Below are 16,141 nucleotides of genomic sequence, written 5' to 3' on the forward strand. Positions count from 1 at the left end.
GCTTCTACATATAAAAACTGAGGATTTCCAAAATTGCCTTATTAGCAATAAATAATGCTGGAAACCCTCCCAAGCACCTAACAAAATGCTGTGGGTTAATAGGGTTGACAAGTTATTGTCTATGGAGGGATATGGGTACTAGAAGAGACAAAAAGATTTCTTTTATAATATTCAATTTTATTGAGACCAATTCTAAATCAGTCAGCAAAGGCAAATAGCCCTATAATACCCTCATAATCAGTCATGTTTTCTAGTAAACTTTTACACCCCTTGAAGATAAACCGGATGGATTTTAGTTCTTTCTCCTCTGAATATCCCACTAACTCCATTTGTTTTCCTTTTCCTATTTATACTTCTCCTTTTGCTTGCATTTTACTGCAGTAAATGGAAATTATGTCTGGCATCAGTATTAATTAAATTGAAATGAGAGCTGTAAACTGTCAATTTTTTTTTTTTTTTTACATTACAAGGTACTAAGAATTATCCGCATATCTGTATTTATCCTGGGCAGACTTATTTAGTTTAAATAATTTACATATGTGTCTAAGGTATTTTATTAGCGAACCAATAAAATGAATTAATAAATAAAAAAAAAGGTTATTTCATAATTGTATGTAAAGAAAATGTTAAGGAAATCTGAATATTACTTCAAAAAGACAAAAATGACACAGAAGTATCAATATTTATTTGATTAATAACTTACAAAAAAATTGACAGAATTAATTTATGAATGGAAAGCTAAATTATGAAATATACACTTCCTGTTGAGCACAATGTAGTACGTCAAGACCAAGACGGTAGTAAAATAATACTTGGCACAGTTAAATAAATACAAAAATTACATAAATTTCCATAGCTTTAAAATATAGTTATGCCATTTTGCAGTGTTCTTGCAAATTGGCTCGCAATTAAAAAAAAAAAAACAAATCTTAAAAATTGGAAAAAAAATAAAAATAAAAAACAAATAGCAAAAGAACAGAGTTTAGGGCAAAAACACAATTTTACTAACATAGTTAGATCTTGAAGTGTAGATATGTTGCCCTGCAGATACCTCTGCCCTCTCGTTATACACATTAGGTACTGCATGAGAAGTCAGGCAGTCACTAGTTTAACCAGCAGGCTATCAGTGCATATATATATTTACATATAAATACAGTTTCAACTGGACCTTCAGTTAACTTTTTTCTTACAATGACAGAATTTTTTATTTTATAAATGACATGGTACATATAAGAAAACTTGCTAATAATAGCGTATGTGCAAAGAAATGTAGAAAATAAACATTTAAAGTACAACACAAAATGAAAGAAAATCAACATGAAAAATGTGAATGAAAAAAGCCACAAACACGACTTTTTAGATCAGAATATCTTGCATACTTAAGCACTGTTAATATTTCAAAAATATACTGTTTCCTAATTTATATATGGTAGACAACTAGAGTGCAAACATCACATAAAAGTATAAAATGCATTACATGGTGATTAATGTACTATTGCATTCTTAACAGTATATTGTTGAGACCACGTGGTTTAATCCAATGCTGTGACAGTTGGAACAGCTCCCATTTGTATCCATCATCCCCTCAAACATGACTCCTATGCACATCCTGTGATGTTTATACCAACATAACTCTTACCTGCATCTCATTGTTTTACTACGGCATCACACCTAATAGCTGAAATAAGCACCAGAAGCAGATTGACTTGTTTATAACAAGTGAAATAATTTATAACCCTAAATTCAGGTGCCTAAATAAATACAAATTGTTTATTTTTAAATAATTACAAGTAAGGACATAGGCTACTAAATTATGTGCAAACCATCAACAAATCTATGCCTCGTTTCAGTAATCCTACTGCCCACTTTCTTTTAATCCAAACAAACTTGATGAAGTCGTATCTTATTTGTGTAGATATGCTTGTGATGTTTTACAGATTTTATGATACTCCATGGCAAATCCCCACTATTGTGCTTGATATCAAAAGGGGACACAAAAAAGCAAACTACTACTCTGAGGAAAAACTGTGCAAAAAATGCTCAAAACATATTTTACAAGTATGGCATGTAAATTGTATTTTTAAAGGGACAGTGGAAACCTTGTAAAAAAAACCCATCTTGTTTGCTGCAATTGTTTTTCAAAAGACACTCCCCACCCATCAGTTGGCTCACTTGGGAAAGCCAGTTTGGAATTTATAGTACAGTAGACAAGGCTAGCCACTATCATATTACCAAAATTGTTTTGTGGATATGTTAATCTCTGTTGAAACCAATTAGAGGCAGATACGATAGGTTTCTGAAGCACTTGATTAAAAAAAAACTGTGTTTACTGTCCCTTTAAAATGTGTTTAAAGGAAGCTCTGTACAAACGTTCTTTTCTATGCTCAATTGACATCTAATTTGAGGAGCCACACACCATTTTTAGCAAGCATGCAACTTGATATTTCACATTATTTCTAGTTATCCACTGTGTCTTTCCTGCAAACCTTTACATTATAATAGTAATGCATTCCAATATATGCAATTTAAAAATATTACCTTTCATTCATAGCTGGTAATATTTGTTTGTTAAATGTAGTACTTACTCCATAAAGGGTCACAGAAGTATTTACGTAGGGCCACTAGCACTGGACTAAAATGATACACGATTTGCCATATCAAAAGTATAATTTTAATGCTGAAACCTTTTGCTCGTGTGGATTGGCTAGTACAGGGCGAATGCACATTCGTGATAAGTAGAGGCCTCTCCGTTTTATATTTCTGCTCAGATAAGCATAAAAGTTTAGTATAAAAAAAAATGCTTTTCAAATTAAAATTAGACTTAAACATTAAATAATACTGAATATAAATATCTATAAACAAAATAAAGATTTACATTCTCTACACACTGACAATGGTATCATTTTTGTGTGCCAATGGGGAATATGATGCAGATATTGGTTTCCAATTTGTGAAATCAAAAGCTTGGCCAGGCTTTTATCTAACAATCTGTATTTAAAACGCACACAATCTACTTTAAGTACATAAACATAACTGAAATAAGAACACGCAACATCAGATATTGAAAACTGTAGGAGCTCAGACTAAACACTCATTTGCAGCTTCTTACTCAGCAAACTGGGCAGACCATGTTGCATATACAAACACTATGCACATAGCAAAATGAGAAAATACTTGCAAAACTGTTGGTTTACTCTTTTTTTTTTTAAATAATGCACAAGCTTATTCTGGCATTTAAATCTATACATGGATGAAAAACTTTTTTTCATGGCAAAAATATAAAAATAAAACAGTAATGGCTTTATCGTTTTCAGGTACAAAATATGATTGTGCACAAAAACAATAATTAAAATAAAAAAATAAATAAATTGTGGAACTCATTCCCTAAGGAGGTAGTAAATGCCAGTATGTTAGATACATTTAAAAATGGCTTAGATACAATTCTGGCTAGAAACATAATTCTTGAATATGACTGTGTTAAATAGGTCACCTTTTTAATGGAATTATTTTAAGCACAATTGGAGCTTTTTTATTGTAAATAAAGATCTGTATAGGTTGAACATGATGGACTTCTGTCTTTCCACCTCATCTAGTATGTTACTATATTAATATATTGTGTTAATAGCGGAGCACAAACAGCAGCTATAGCTCTATATAAGCTACATGATATGTTTTTGCTGTACAAACACAGTAAAAAGCATAACATTAAATATAATTAACAGTGACATTTTATAACAAGGAAATAACAATAAAGCTTATGGCTTGATAGTATTGAACTAATCCATTGGTGCAGACTTAACATTTTGGATATTAAAGAGCAAGTGTAGTGTATAATTAGTCTCCCCTTACAGAGACAGTAAAATTAAATGAAACTTAACAGGCCAGATTTTGAGGATATCTAAACTAGAGCACATGTGAAATAATTAGTAACTCTCACCCAGGGTAATCCTGCAAATCTGGCTTGTTAGGGATACTTGAAGACAGGTTGGAAAACCAGTGAGATAGAGCATAACATTTTAACCAACTTTCCAATTTACTTATATTATATAATTTGCTTCAATCTCTTAATATCCTTTAAAAGGGAGTCTAGTCAAAATTAAACTTTCATGATTCAGATAGGGCATGCAATTTTAAACAACTTTCCAATTTATTTTTATCATCAAATTTGCTTTGTTCTCTTGTATTTCTTTGTTAAAAGCAAGATCTAGGTAGGATCATATGCTAATTTCTGAGCCCTTTAAGGCTGCCTCATATCAGTGCATATTGACAGTTTTTTACAGCTAGACAGCACTAGTTCATGTGTGCTGTACAGATAACATTATGCTCACTCCCATGGAGTTATTTATGAGTCAGCACTGATTGGCTAAAATGCAAGTCTGTCAAAAGAACTGAGATAAGGGGTCAGTCTGCAGAGGCTTAGATTCAAGGTAATCACAGAGGTAAAACGTATATTAATATAGCCGTGTTGGTTATGCAAAACTGGGGAATGGGTAATAAAGGGATTATCTATATTTTTAAACAATAACAATTCTGGAGTAGACTGTTATATTTTAACATTGATAGATAATGTTAAATCACAGAAGGTTTACTGACATAAGAACTAGAGTCAGAAGAATTTAGACATGAGGGAAGAAATTCTGGAGTACTTCTGTAACACTGTTCTGAGGTTGTAAAAATAAGCAGTAAAGCATTGAAATTAAATCTTAGATATAGCAGCCCTTGTATCACTTATTTCTAGAAAAAAAGATAACCCAGATCTATCTTTAAGTTTATACTTTGTACATGGAAACTAACCTTAAAGTGATGGTAAACCGGAGCATTTCTGAAATGCTAGGATTTACCAGTACTACAAATAAAAGGGGATAGTGGTGTGGGTTAATTGGCATTATGCTGTATGGCTAGCATGCTATTGGCTAAGAGAACGCTATTGACTAACAGTTTTGCTGTAAGTGGCCGTAGGCGCTCAGCATAAACACACTGCAGATTAAGGAACTTTCAGCATGAAGTTTTTATATTTCATGACTGAAAGTCCACTTTATTTTTAGCACTGGTAAATCCTAGGGGGTTACCGTCACTTTAAAATTACCTGCCTGTATTCCTTTAAGAAATTGGGTACTTTACACAGGACAAGCGAAGAAAAATTAAAGGTACATGCCATGTATAGGTTTCACACCCTTTTAAACATCAAATATTCAAAAATGTTTTGCTTCTTCTAAGGCAAGGGACATGGATACCACTAGATCACCCTTCCATTACACATAGCTAAGGTTTGCCAAGCATCAGTGCATGCTGGGAGTTTACTGGATAGAACATGGAATCAAAGCACTAAAATCTCTAGAAATGTATGTTTTTTTGGTTGTAGAAAATAAAAAGCAGCTTTAAAAATACACACAACTAATGGAAACATATTTTACAATTGATCTGGATTTAGCAGTTTGCACCATGCCAAGGTTAGTTACACCCTTTCCAGGCTTCAACATTAAAGACTAAAGAAAAACATCCATAGAGTCATAAATACTGTGGTATAGATGCAGATGTGACACACAATGTTAAAGTGCATACTTAGGTACAGACATGGCAGCTCCCGTACCTAAGAGCATTGCTTTACATGCCACCCCTTCATATACAGCAATAGCAAGTTAGGTAGAACACTTGCTATTTACAGACCCTTTATGGAGAGCAAATAACTAAAGTCAGTGCTTTAAAAACAATAACTAGTTTGACATTCAGCACAAGTCTCTAGGTCAGTCACAAGAGGCCGCTTATCTAGTTTTTTCACCTAAGAAATAATATATTTGATAAGGAAAGGTACACACACGACCAGTTGTCTCTCAATGTCTAATGTATGTTTTGTATTCAGGGCAACTCAAGAGGTGCTAAATTAACATTTTCATGATTCAGATAGAATATAATATAAAACAACTTTTTCATTTACTTCTATCATCAAATTTGCTTAATTCTCTTGGTGTCCTTTGTTAAAAAGCACCCTTAGGTAGCTTCAGGAGCAGCAATGCACTATTGGGAGCTAGCTGCTGATAGGTGGCTGTACTTTTGTCATTGGCTCACCTGATGTGTTCAGCAGAATCCCAGCAGTGCATTGCTGCTCTTTTAACAAAGGATACTAATAATGTGAAGCAAATGTGATAAAAAGTGTAATGTTGTTAAAAATGGTATCTAAATAATGTAAGATAAATGTTGAGTTTTATGTCCTATTACATTGTAGCGTACGCTTCCAAGTGTAACAAATCCTAAGAAACATTGCAGTAGAGCATGCTCAATTTGGAATTTTGATATGGATGTAGCAAATGTTAACTTTTCCTCATAAAACCTAACAAACCAAAGTAAGCAGACTCTCAGGAACAAATCCTCATCTCCTAGTCAGAGCCACTTTAGCATTTAATTAAAATGGTTGATTTACGCAGCATACAGTAAAAAACAAAAAAAACACTATGGGCCCAATGATCTAAAGCTCACGGCTCTGGCGAGATGATCGAACACATCTCATCATTACTGGGAGGTCTCTAACAGAATTGTAGAAAGGCAAATTTTAGCTTGAGAGATGATTATCTTGCTACGCAGGTTTCAGAATGTTAAAGACAAATACAATATAATGCTTGAAAAAAAAAAAAAGCACCTAAAGATTTCTCACGATGCCGGCGAGTTTGATCATCAGGCCTTGTGACTAAATACAAATTAAAGCAAATCCCACAGTTTGTTTAGTATTGGCGGAGTATATCTGCCCCACAATGCTGAGCATCATTTGTACAGTGAGTTTGTGTGTAGTGTGTAAAAGCTGACTAATATCAAAGCTCAGAATTACTAAATGCTTTGAAATGTCTCTCTCTAGTTGCTGTTGAACGGATATCTAAAACATAATGGATATTCAGCTGCTGTACTTCTGGCAGGTCATTCAAATCCATCTAAAATTATGTTAATTTATAAACAAGGATTAAGTATTGAGAGTGAGCAGTTTCCAATTATAATTTAAGCTACAAATTGTTGTTTATTGACAAGCATCATAATTTTTCATTGAATTTCAATATTGCCCTACTTATGTGCACCAAAGGACAAGGGGACAGATACCTGCTTGCAATTGCTGTGGACAGCTAAACTGCAGAAATTACGTTTAACATCACATTTCGACAGATCCTGAAACAGCCGGCAACAGCAGCTGATAGTCATAAAATTTTAGTAACATACATTCAGTTCACATTATCCTCGTGCGCCCGTCTCACCAACTTAACCCAAGAATGGCTAATAAAAACCCATGATTTGCCAACCCAGTATTAAGATTCACATTTTCAATGACAATATCAGAGCACAACTGTGGAAGATCACATTACAAGAATAAAATGCCATAGTATATTACTCCAAGCCTGGCCATGTTGTGGATTATAACTATATGTACTACAAAGCCTTACTCGACTGGGTTTATTTAAAACATAAAAAAAAAGAAAAAAAAAAAAAAAAAGAAGGAGGGAAAATGAAATAACTATTTTTTTTTTATAGCAGAACGCGTTTGAAGCATGTAAGGAAAACAATGCCATGCTTTGTTGTGAATTGTGTTAAATAAATAGTCGTAAAAAAAAATCATCACTGAATCGTGATTCTTAATTGTTCAAAATAATCCCAAATCTAGGAAGTTAAAATTCCTTTGTCATCTTCTTCCTCTTCAAGGGGCAGTATGTTCTGTCCAGGGTTTCTCTCATTGATAAAATGCTGACAGAGTGAAGGTACTGTAAGCTTGATTAGCCCTACAAACAGCATGCTACAGTTCAAGGGGCAATTTTTGAGACACATATTTTCAGGCACCACTTGGATAAGACCATGTTGGAGCAGTGGTGCTAAAGTGGCTACACTAGTTGATAGCCTGAGCCTGACGTTTGTTCATATTCTATTGTGTACTGCCTCGTCCAGTCCACAGATACAGGGCGGAAGAGACCACAACATCTGAATTCAAAGAAGTCTATGATATTTCTGATGCATCCATGGCTGAAAAAGGAAAAAGCATATTAGGAGGAAGAGGTTTAGTTGGTGGGAAAAATGATTTTTTACATAAAGATAAATCAATGTATTTACTTAAGACAGAACATCAAGTATTATTCTGTACAAATGTGTTATTATGCAGGCAATCATTTGGAGAAGGCAACCACTATTCAAAAATGTTCCTGTTTCCAGTTTGTATATATTGTGAAGCTGAACGACGGGAAAAGAAATAGAGAAACAGTATTGAAAGTTGCACAATGTATTGAGAGGAATTAGGTGATTAGGAGAAAGGTGGGCCTTATGTGCTGTCACTCATCTGTCTAAACATTAAAGGGACATGAAACAACATTTTTATTTAATGATTCAGATAAAAAATACAGTTTTAAAAATGTTCTAATTTAACCCCTTAATGACCACAGCACTTTTCCATTTTCTGTCCGTTTGGGACCAAGGCTATTTTTACATTTTTGCGGTGTTTGTGTTTAGCTGTAATTTTCTTCTTATTCATTTACTGTACCCACACATATTATATACAGTTTTTCTCGCCATTATATGGACTTTCTAAAGATACCATTATTTTCATCATATCTTATAATTTACTATAAAAAAAATTATAAAATATGAGGAAAAAATTGAAAAACACACACTTTTTCTAACTATGACCCCCAAAATCTGTAACACATCTACAACCACCAAAAAACACCCGTGCTAAATAGTTTCTAAATTTTGTCCTGAGTTTAGAAATACCCAATGTTTACATGTTCTTTGCTTTTTTTGTAAGTTATAGGGCCATAAATACAAGTAGCACTTTGCTATTTCCAAACCATTATTTTTCAAAATTAGCGCTAGTTACATTAGAACACTGATATCTTTCAGGAATCTCTGAATAGCCATTGACATGTATATATTTTTTTTTAGTAGACATCCCAAAGTATTCATCTAGGCCGATTTTGGTATATTTCATGCCACCATTTCACCGCCAAATGCGATTAAATACAAAATATTGTTAACTTTTTTACTAATTTTTTCACAAACTTTTGGTTTCTCACTGAAATTATTTACAAACAGCTTGTGCAATTATGGCTTAAATGGTTGTAAATTCTTCTCTGGGATCCCCTTTGTTCAGAAATAGCAGACATATATGGCTTTGGCGTTGCTTTTTGGTAATTAGAAGGCCGCCAAATGCCGCTGCATTTCACAGTAATTAGAAGGCTGCTAAATGCCACTGGGCACTACACGTGTATTATGCCCAGCAGTGAAGGGGTTAATTATGGAGCATGTAGGGAGCTTTTAGGGATAATTTTAGCTTTAGTGTAGTGTAGTAGACAACCCCAAGTATTGATCTAGGCCAATTTTGGTATATTTCATGCCACCATTTCACCGCCAAATGCGATCAAATAAAAAAAAACGTTAAATTTTTCACAATTTTAGATTTCTCACTGAAATCATTTACAAACAGCTTGTGCAATTATGGCACAAATGGTTGTAAATGCTTCTCTGGGATCCCCTTTGTTCAGAAATAGCAGACATTTATGGCTTTGGCGTTGCTTTTTGGTAATTAGAAGGCCGCCAAATGCCGCTGCATTTCACACGTGTATTATGGCTAGCAGTGAAGGGGTTAATTATGTAGCTTGTAGGGAGCTTGCAGGGTTAATTTTAACTTTAGTGTAGAGCTCAGCCTCCCACCTGAAACATGAGACCCCCTGATCCCTCCCAAACAGCTCTCTTCCCTCCCCCACCCCACAATTGTCCCTGTCATCTTAAGTACTGGCAGAAACTCTGCCAGTACTAAAATAGAAGCTATATTTGGGCTTTTTTTGTGTTTTTTTTAAGCATATTTACATATGCTGCTGTGTAGGATCCCCCCTTAGCCCCCAGCCTCACTGATCCCCCACCAAACAGCTCTCTAACCCTCCCCCTCTGCCTTAATGGGCCCCATCTTGGGTACTGGCAGCTGTCTGCCAGTACCCAGTTTAGTAAAAAAAATTTGCCTTTTTTAAAACAAAAATGCCCTTTTCTGTAGTGTAGCTCCCCCCCCCAAGATCACCCCCCCACCCCTTCCAGATCCCTTAGATTTTAATTTACAGCTTTCAAAAGTTTACATTTTTTACTTTTGACAGCTTTATTTTTCTGTAGTGTAGCGGTTCCCTCCCGCTCCCGCCCCGTGCACGCCCCCGCCCGCCGCCCTCCTGTGCGCGCTCCCGTCCCCCCCGCCCCCCTCCACTCTACTCGGCACATCGATGGCCGCCCACCCGACTCCCAGACTTGCTCCCACCCACCAACGATACCGGCCACTGATGTCCGGTGCAGAGAGGGCCATAGAGTGGCTCTCTCTGCATCGGATGGCCAAGGGGGGTTATTGCAGGATGCCTCGATATCGAGGCATCACTGCAATAACTGGAAAGCAGCTGGAAGCGAGCAGGATCGCTTCCAGCTGCTTTCCAGACCAAGGACGTACGCCACACGTCCTCGGTCATTAACTGTATTTTTTTTGAGGACGTGTGGCGTACGTCCTTGGTCATTAAGGGGTTAAAGGGACAATCTAGTCAATATTAAACTTTCATGATTCAGATAGGGCATGCAATTTTAAACAACTTTCCAATTTACTTTTATCATCAAATTTGCTTTGTTTCCTTGGTGGTATTTTTGAAAAGCTAAACCTAGCTAGGCTCAAACTGATTTCTAAACCGTTGAAAACCGCCTCTTAGCTCAGAGCATTTTGAAAGTTTTTCAGTTAGGCAGTACTAGTTCATGTGCGTCATATAGATAACATTGTGCTAACTCCCGTGGAGTTATTTAGGAGTCTGCACTGATTGGCTAAACTGCATGTCTGTCAAAAGCACTGAGATAAGGGGACAGTCTGCAGAGGCTTAGATACAAGGTAATCACAGAGGTAAAACATATATTAATATAACTGTGTTGGTTATGCAAACGTGGGGAATGGGAAATGAAGGGATTATCTATGTTTTTAAATAAAACAAATTCTGGTGTAGACTGTCCCTTTAATGCTATTATTACATTGGCTTTGTTCTCTTGTTATTCTTTGTTGAATAGATATCTAGATAGGTAACATGCACATCTCCGGAGCACTACAGGACATGGAAGTGCTGCCATCTAGTGTTTTTGCTAATGTATAAGATTCTTGCAAAACTGCTGCAATATAGTGCTGCAGACACTTGCACCCCCCTAAACTTACTTACCTTCCTGTTTTTTTACAAAGGATAATAAGAAAACAAAGAAAATAGTTAAGACGTACATTGTAAAGTTGTTTAAAAGTGTGATCTCTATCTGAATCATGGAAGAAAATATTTGGGTTTTTTGTACCTTTAAGAAATGGATCTATATGTATAAGCACATCAAATTTGTTTTTGTGTTCTATTGTGACAACACATGAAGTGGAATTATGTATATCTGGGTTAGTGCCAAACTTGAACCACGTGAAATGTGTGGGCAAATAACACGAGATGTAAAATGATGAGAGTACAAAGAAAAGATATCAAGGGATGAAGGGTGCTGGACTGAGATGCCAAGGGCAGAGAGTACAAAGACAAGATAACAAGGGATGAAGAATGCTGGACTGATGTGCCAAGGGCAGAGAGTACAAAGACAAGATATCAAGGGATGAAGGATGCTGGACTGAGATGCCAAGGGCAGAGAGTACAAAGACAAGATAACAAGGGATAAAGGATGCTGGACAGATGCCAAGGGAAGAGAGTACAAAGACAAGATATCAAGGGATGAAGGATGCTGGACTGAGATGCCAAGGGCAGAGAGTACAAAGACAAGATAACAAGGGATGAAGGATGCTGGACTGAAATGCCAAGGGCAGAGAGTACAAAGACAAGATAACAAGGGATGAAGGATGCTGGACTGAGATGCCAAGATGCCAGGGGCAGAGAGTACAAAGACAAGATATCAAGGGATGAAGGGTGCTGGACTGAGATGCCAAGGGTAGAGAGTACAAAGACAAAATGTCAAGGAATGAAGGGTGCTGGAGTAAGATGCCAGGGGCAGAGTACAAAGACAAACTATCAAGGGATGAAGGATGCTGGACCGAGATGCCAAGGCAGAGAGTACAAAGAGAAGATGTCAAGGGATGAAGGGTGCTGGACTGAGATGCCAAGGGCAGAGAGTACAAAGACAAGATATCAAGGGATGGAGGGTGCTGGACTGAGATGCCAAAGGTAGAGAGTACAAAGACAAGATAACAAGGGATGAAGGGTGCAGGACTGAGATGCCAAGGGCAGAGAGTACAAAGACAAGATAACAAGGGATGAAGGATGCTGGACTGAGATGCCAAGGGCAGAGAGTACAAAGACAAGATAACAAGGGATGAAGGATGCTGGACTGAGATGCCAAGGGAAGAGATTACAAAGACAAGATAGCAAGGGATGAAGGATGCTGGACAGATGCCAGGGGCAGAGAGTACAAAGACAAGATAACAAGGGATGAAGGATGCTGGACTGAGATGCCAAGATGCCAGGGGCAGAGAGTACAAAGACAAGATATCAAGGGATGAAGGATGCTGGACTGAGATGCCAAGGGCAGAGAGTACAAAGACAAGATAACAAGGGATGAAGGATGCTGGACAAATGCCAGGGGCAGAGAGTACAAAGACAAGATATCAAAGGATGAAGGATGCTGGACTGAGATGCCAAGATGCCAGGGGCAGAGAGTACAAAGACAAGATATCAAGGGATGAAGGATGCTGGACTGAGATGCCAAGGGCAGAGAGTACAAAGACAAGAAATCAAGGGATGAAGGATGCTGGACTGAGATGCCAAGGGCAGAGAGTACAAAGACAAGATAACAAGGGATGAAGGATGCTGGACTGAGATGCCAAGGGAAGAGAGTACAAAGACAAGATATCAAGGGATGAAGGATGCTGGACAGATGCCAGGGGCAGAGAGTACAAAGGCAAGATATCAAGGGATGAAGAATGCTGGACTGAGATGCCAAGGGCAGAGAGTACAAAGACAAGATAATAAGGGATGAAGGATGCTGGACTGAGATGCCAAGATGCCAGGGGCAGAGAGTACAAAGACAATATATCAAGGGATGAAGGATGCTGGACTGAGATGCCAAGATGCCAGGGGCAGAGAGTACAAAGACAAGATATCAAGGGATGGAGGGTGCTGGACTGAGATGCCAAAGGCAGAGAGTACAAAGACAAGCTATCAAGGGATGAAGGGTGCTGGATTGAGATGCCAAGGTCAGAGTACACAAAGACAAGATAACAAGGGATGAAGGATGCTGGACAGATGCCAGGGGCAGAGAGTACAAAGACAAGATATCAAGGGATGAAGGGTGCTGGACTGAGATGCCAAGGGCAGAGAGTACAAAGACAAGATAATAAGGGATGAAGGATGCTGGACAGATGCCAGGGGCAGAGAGTACAAAGACAATATATCAAGGGATGAAGGATGCTGGACTGAGATGCCAAGATGCCAGGGGCAGAGAGTACAAAGACAAGATATCAAGGGATGGAGGGTGCTGGACTGAGATGCCAAAGGCAGAGAGTACAAAGACAAGATATCAAGGGATGAAGGGTGCTGGATTGAGATGCCAAGGTCAGAGTACACAAAGACAAGATAACAAGGGATGAAGGATGCTGGACAGATGCCAGGGGCAGAGAGTACAAAGACAAGATATCAAGGGATGAAGGGTGCTGGACTGAGATGCCAAGGGCAGAGAGTACAAAGACAAGATAATAAGGGATGAAGGATGCTGGACAGATGCCAGGGGCAGAGAGTACAAAGACAATATATAAAGGGATGAAGGATGCTGGACTGAGATGCCAAGATGCCAGGGGCAGAGAGTACAAAGACAAGATATCAAGGGATGGAGGGTGCTGGACTGAGATGCCAAAGGCAGAGAGTACAAAGACAAGCTATCAAGGGATGAAGGGTGCTGGACTGAGATGCCAAGGTCAGAGTACACAAAGACAAGATAACAAGGGATGAAGGATGCTGGACAGATGCCAGGGGCAGAGAGTACAAAGACAAGATATCAAGGGATGAAGGATGCTGGATTGAGATGCCAGGGGCAGAGAGTACAAAGACAAGATATCAAGGGATGAAGGATGCTGGACTGAGATGCCAAGGGCAGAGAGTACAAAGACAAGATAACAAGGGATGAAGGATGCTGGACTGAGATGCCAAGGGCAGAGAGTACAAAGACAAGATAACAAGGGATGAAGGATGCTGGACTGAGATGCCAAGATGCCAGGGGCAGAGAGTACAAAGACAATATATCAAGGGATGAAGGATGCTGGACTGAGATGCCAAGATGCCAGGGGCAGAGAGTACAAAGACAAGATATCAAGGGATGGAGGGTGCTGGACTGAGATGCCAAAGGCAGAGAGTACAAAGACAAGATATCAAGGGATGAAGGGTGCTGGATTGAGATGCCAAGGTCAGAGTACACAAAGACAAGATAACAAGGGATGAAGGATGCTGGACAGATGCCAGGGGCAGAGAGTACAAAGACAAGATATCAAGGGATGAAGGGTGCTGGACTGAGATGCCAAGGGCAGAGAGTACAAAGACAAGATAATAAGGGATGAAGGATGCTGGACAGATGCCAGGGGCAGAGAGTACAAAGACAATATATCAAGGGATGAAGGATGCTGGACTGAGATGCCAAGATGCCAGGGGCAGAGAGTACAAAGACAAGATATCAAGGGATGGAGGGTGCTGGACTGAGATGCCAAAGGCAGAGAGTACAAAGACAAGATATCAAGGGATGAAGGGTGCTGGATTGAGATGCCAAGGTCAGAGTACACAAAGACAAGATAACAAGGGATGAAGGATGCTGGACAGATGCCAGGGGCAGAGAGTACAAAGACAAGATATCAAGGGATGAAGGGTGCTGGACTGAGATGCCAAGGGCAGAGAGTACAAAGACAAGATAATAAGGGATGAAGGATGCTGGACAGATGCCAGGGGCAGAGAGTACAAAGACAATATATAAAGGGATGAAGGATGCTGGACTGAGATGCCAAGATGCCAGGGGCAGAGAGTACAAAGACAAGATATCAAGGGATGGAGGGTGCTGGACTGAGATGCCAAAGGCAGAGAGTACAAAGACAAGCTATCAAGGGATGAAGGGTGCTGGACTGAGATGCCAAGGTCAGAGTACACAAAGACAAGATAACAAGGGATGAAGGATGCTGGACAGATGCCAGGGGCAGAGAGTACAAAGACAAGATATCAAGGGATGAAGGATGCTGGATTGAGATGCCAGGGGCAGAGAGTACAAAGACAAGATATCAAGGGATGAAGGATGCTGGACTGAGATGCCAAGGGCAGAGAGTACAAAGACAAGATAACAAGGGATGAAGGATGCTGGACTGAGATGCCAAGGGCAGAGAGTACAAAGACAAGATAACAAGGGATGAAGGATGCTGGACTGAGATCCAAAGGGCAGACTACAAAGACAAGATATCAAGTAATGAAGGGTGCTGGACTGAGATGCCAAGGGTAGAGAGTACAAAGACAAAATGTCAAGGAATGAAGGGTGCTGGAGTAAGATGCCAGGGGCAGAGAGTACAAAGACAAACTATCAAGGGATGAAGGATGCTGGACTTAGATGCCAAGGGCAGAGAGTACAAAGAGAAGATGTCAAGGGATGAAGGGTGCTGGACTGAGATGCCAAGGGCAGAGAGTACAAAGACAAGATGCCAAGGGATGAAGGGTGCTTGAGTAAGGTGCCAGGGGCAGAGAGTACAAAGACAAGATGTCAAGGAATGAAGGGTGCTGAAGTAAGATGCCAGGGGCAGAGAGTACAAAGACAAGATATCAAGGGATGAAGGATGCTGGACTGAGATGCGAAGGGCAGAGAGTACAAAGACAAGATATCAAGGGATGAAGGGTGCTGGACTAAGATGCAAAGGGTAGAGTACAAAAAGCTGAGAATGTTATGTTGCAAAATGCACCACAACACCACCTTTAGTGTGATAATTTTTTGCCATACTAAATATCGTCTCAAATCCAGAAATGACGGTACTGATTAAAACCAAGAAAAGAAAAAAAAATATATACTAAAGTTACTTAAACCATAAAGCTTAAAGGGACACTCAATCAAAATTAAACTTTCATTATTCAGATAGAACATGCTATTTTAAACAACTTTCTAATTTACTTCCATTAACAAA

The 16,141-nt window shown here is 38.6% G+C and overlaps 1 protein-coding gene across 1 annotated transcript in view; it reads right to left on the minus strand.

The window, feature by feature from the left end:
- Positions 1-666: 666 nt before the first annotated feature.
- ZDHHC17 (zinc finger DHHC-type palmitoyltransferase 17) overlaps positions 667-16,141 on the minus strand; it is a 306,091-nt gene continuing 290,616 nt past the window's right edge. Inside the window, exon 13 of the mRNA XM_053716763.1 lies at positions 667-7,992. Coding sequence (XP_053572738.1) covers positions 7,854-7,992 — 139 coding nt within the window. The 3' untranslated portion in view covers positions 667-7,853. The remainder of the gene's footprint in view (positions 7,993-16,141) is intronic.

The sequence above is a fragment of the Bombina bombina genome, chromosome 6 (genome assembly GCF_027579735.1).
Source record: "Bombina bombina isolate aBomBom1 chromosome 6, aBomBom1.pri, whole genome shotgun sequence".
NCBI classification, from domain to species: domain Eukaryota; kingdom Metazoa; phylum Chordata; class Amphibia; order Anura; family Bombinatoridae; genus Bombina; species Bombina bombina.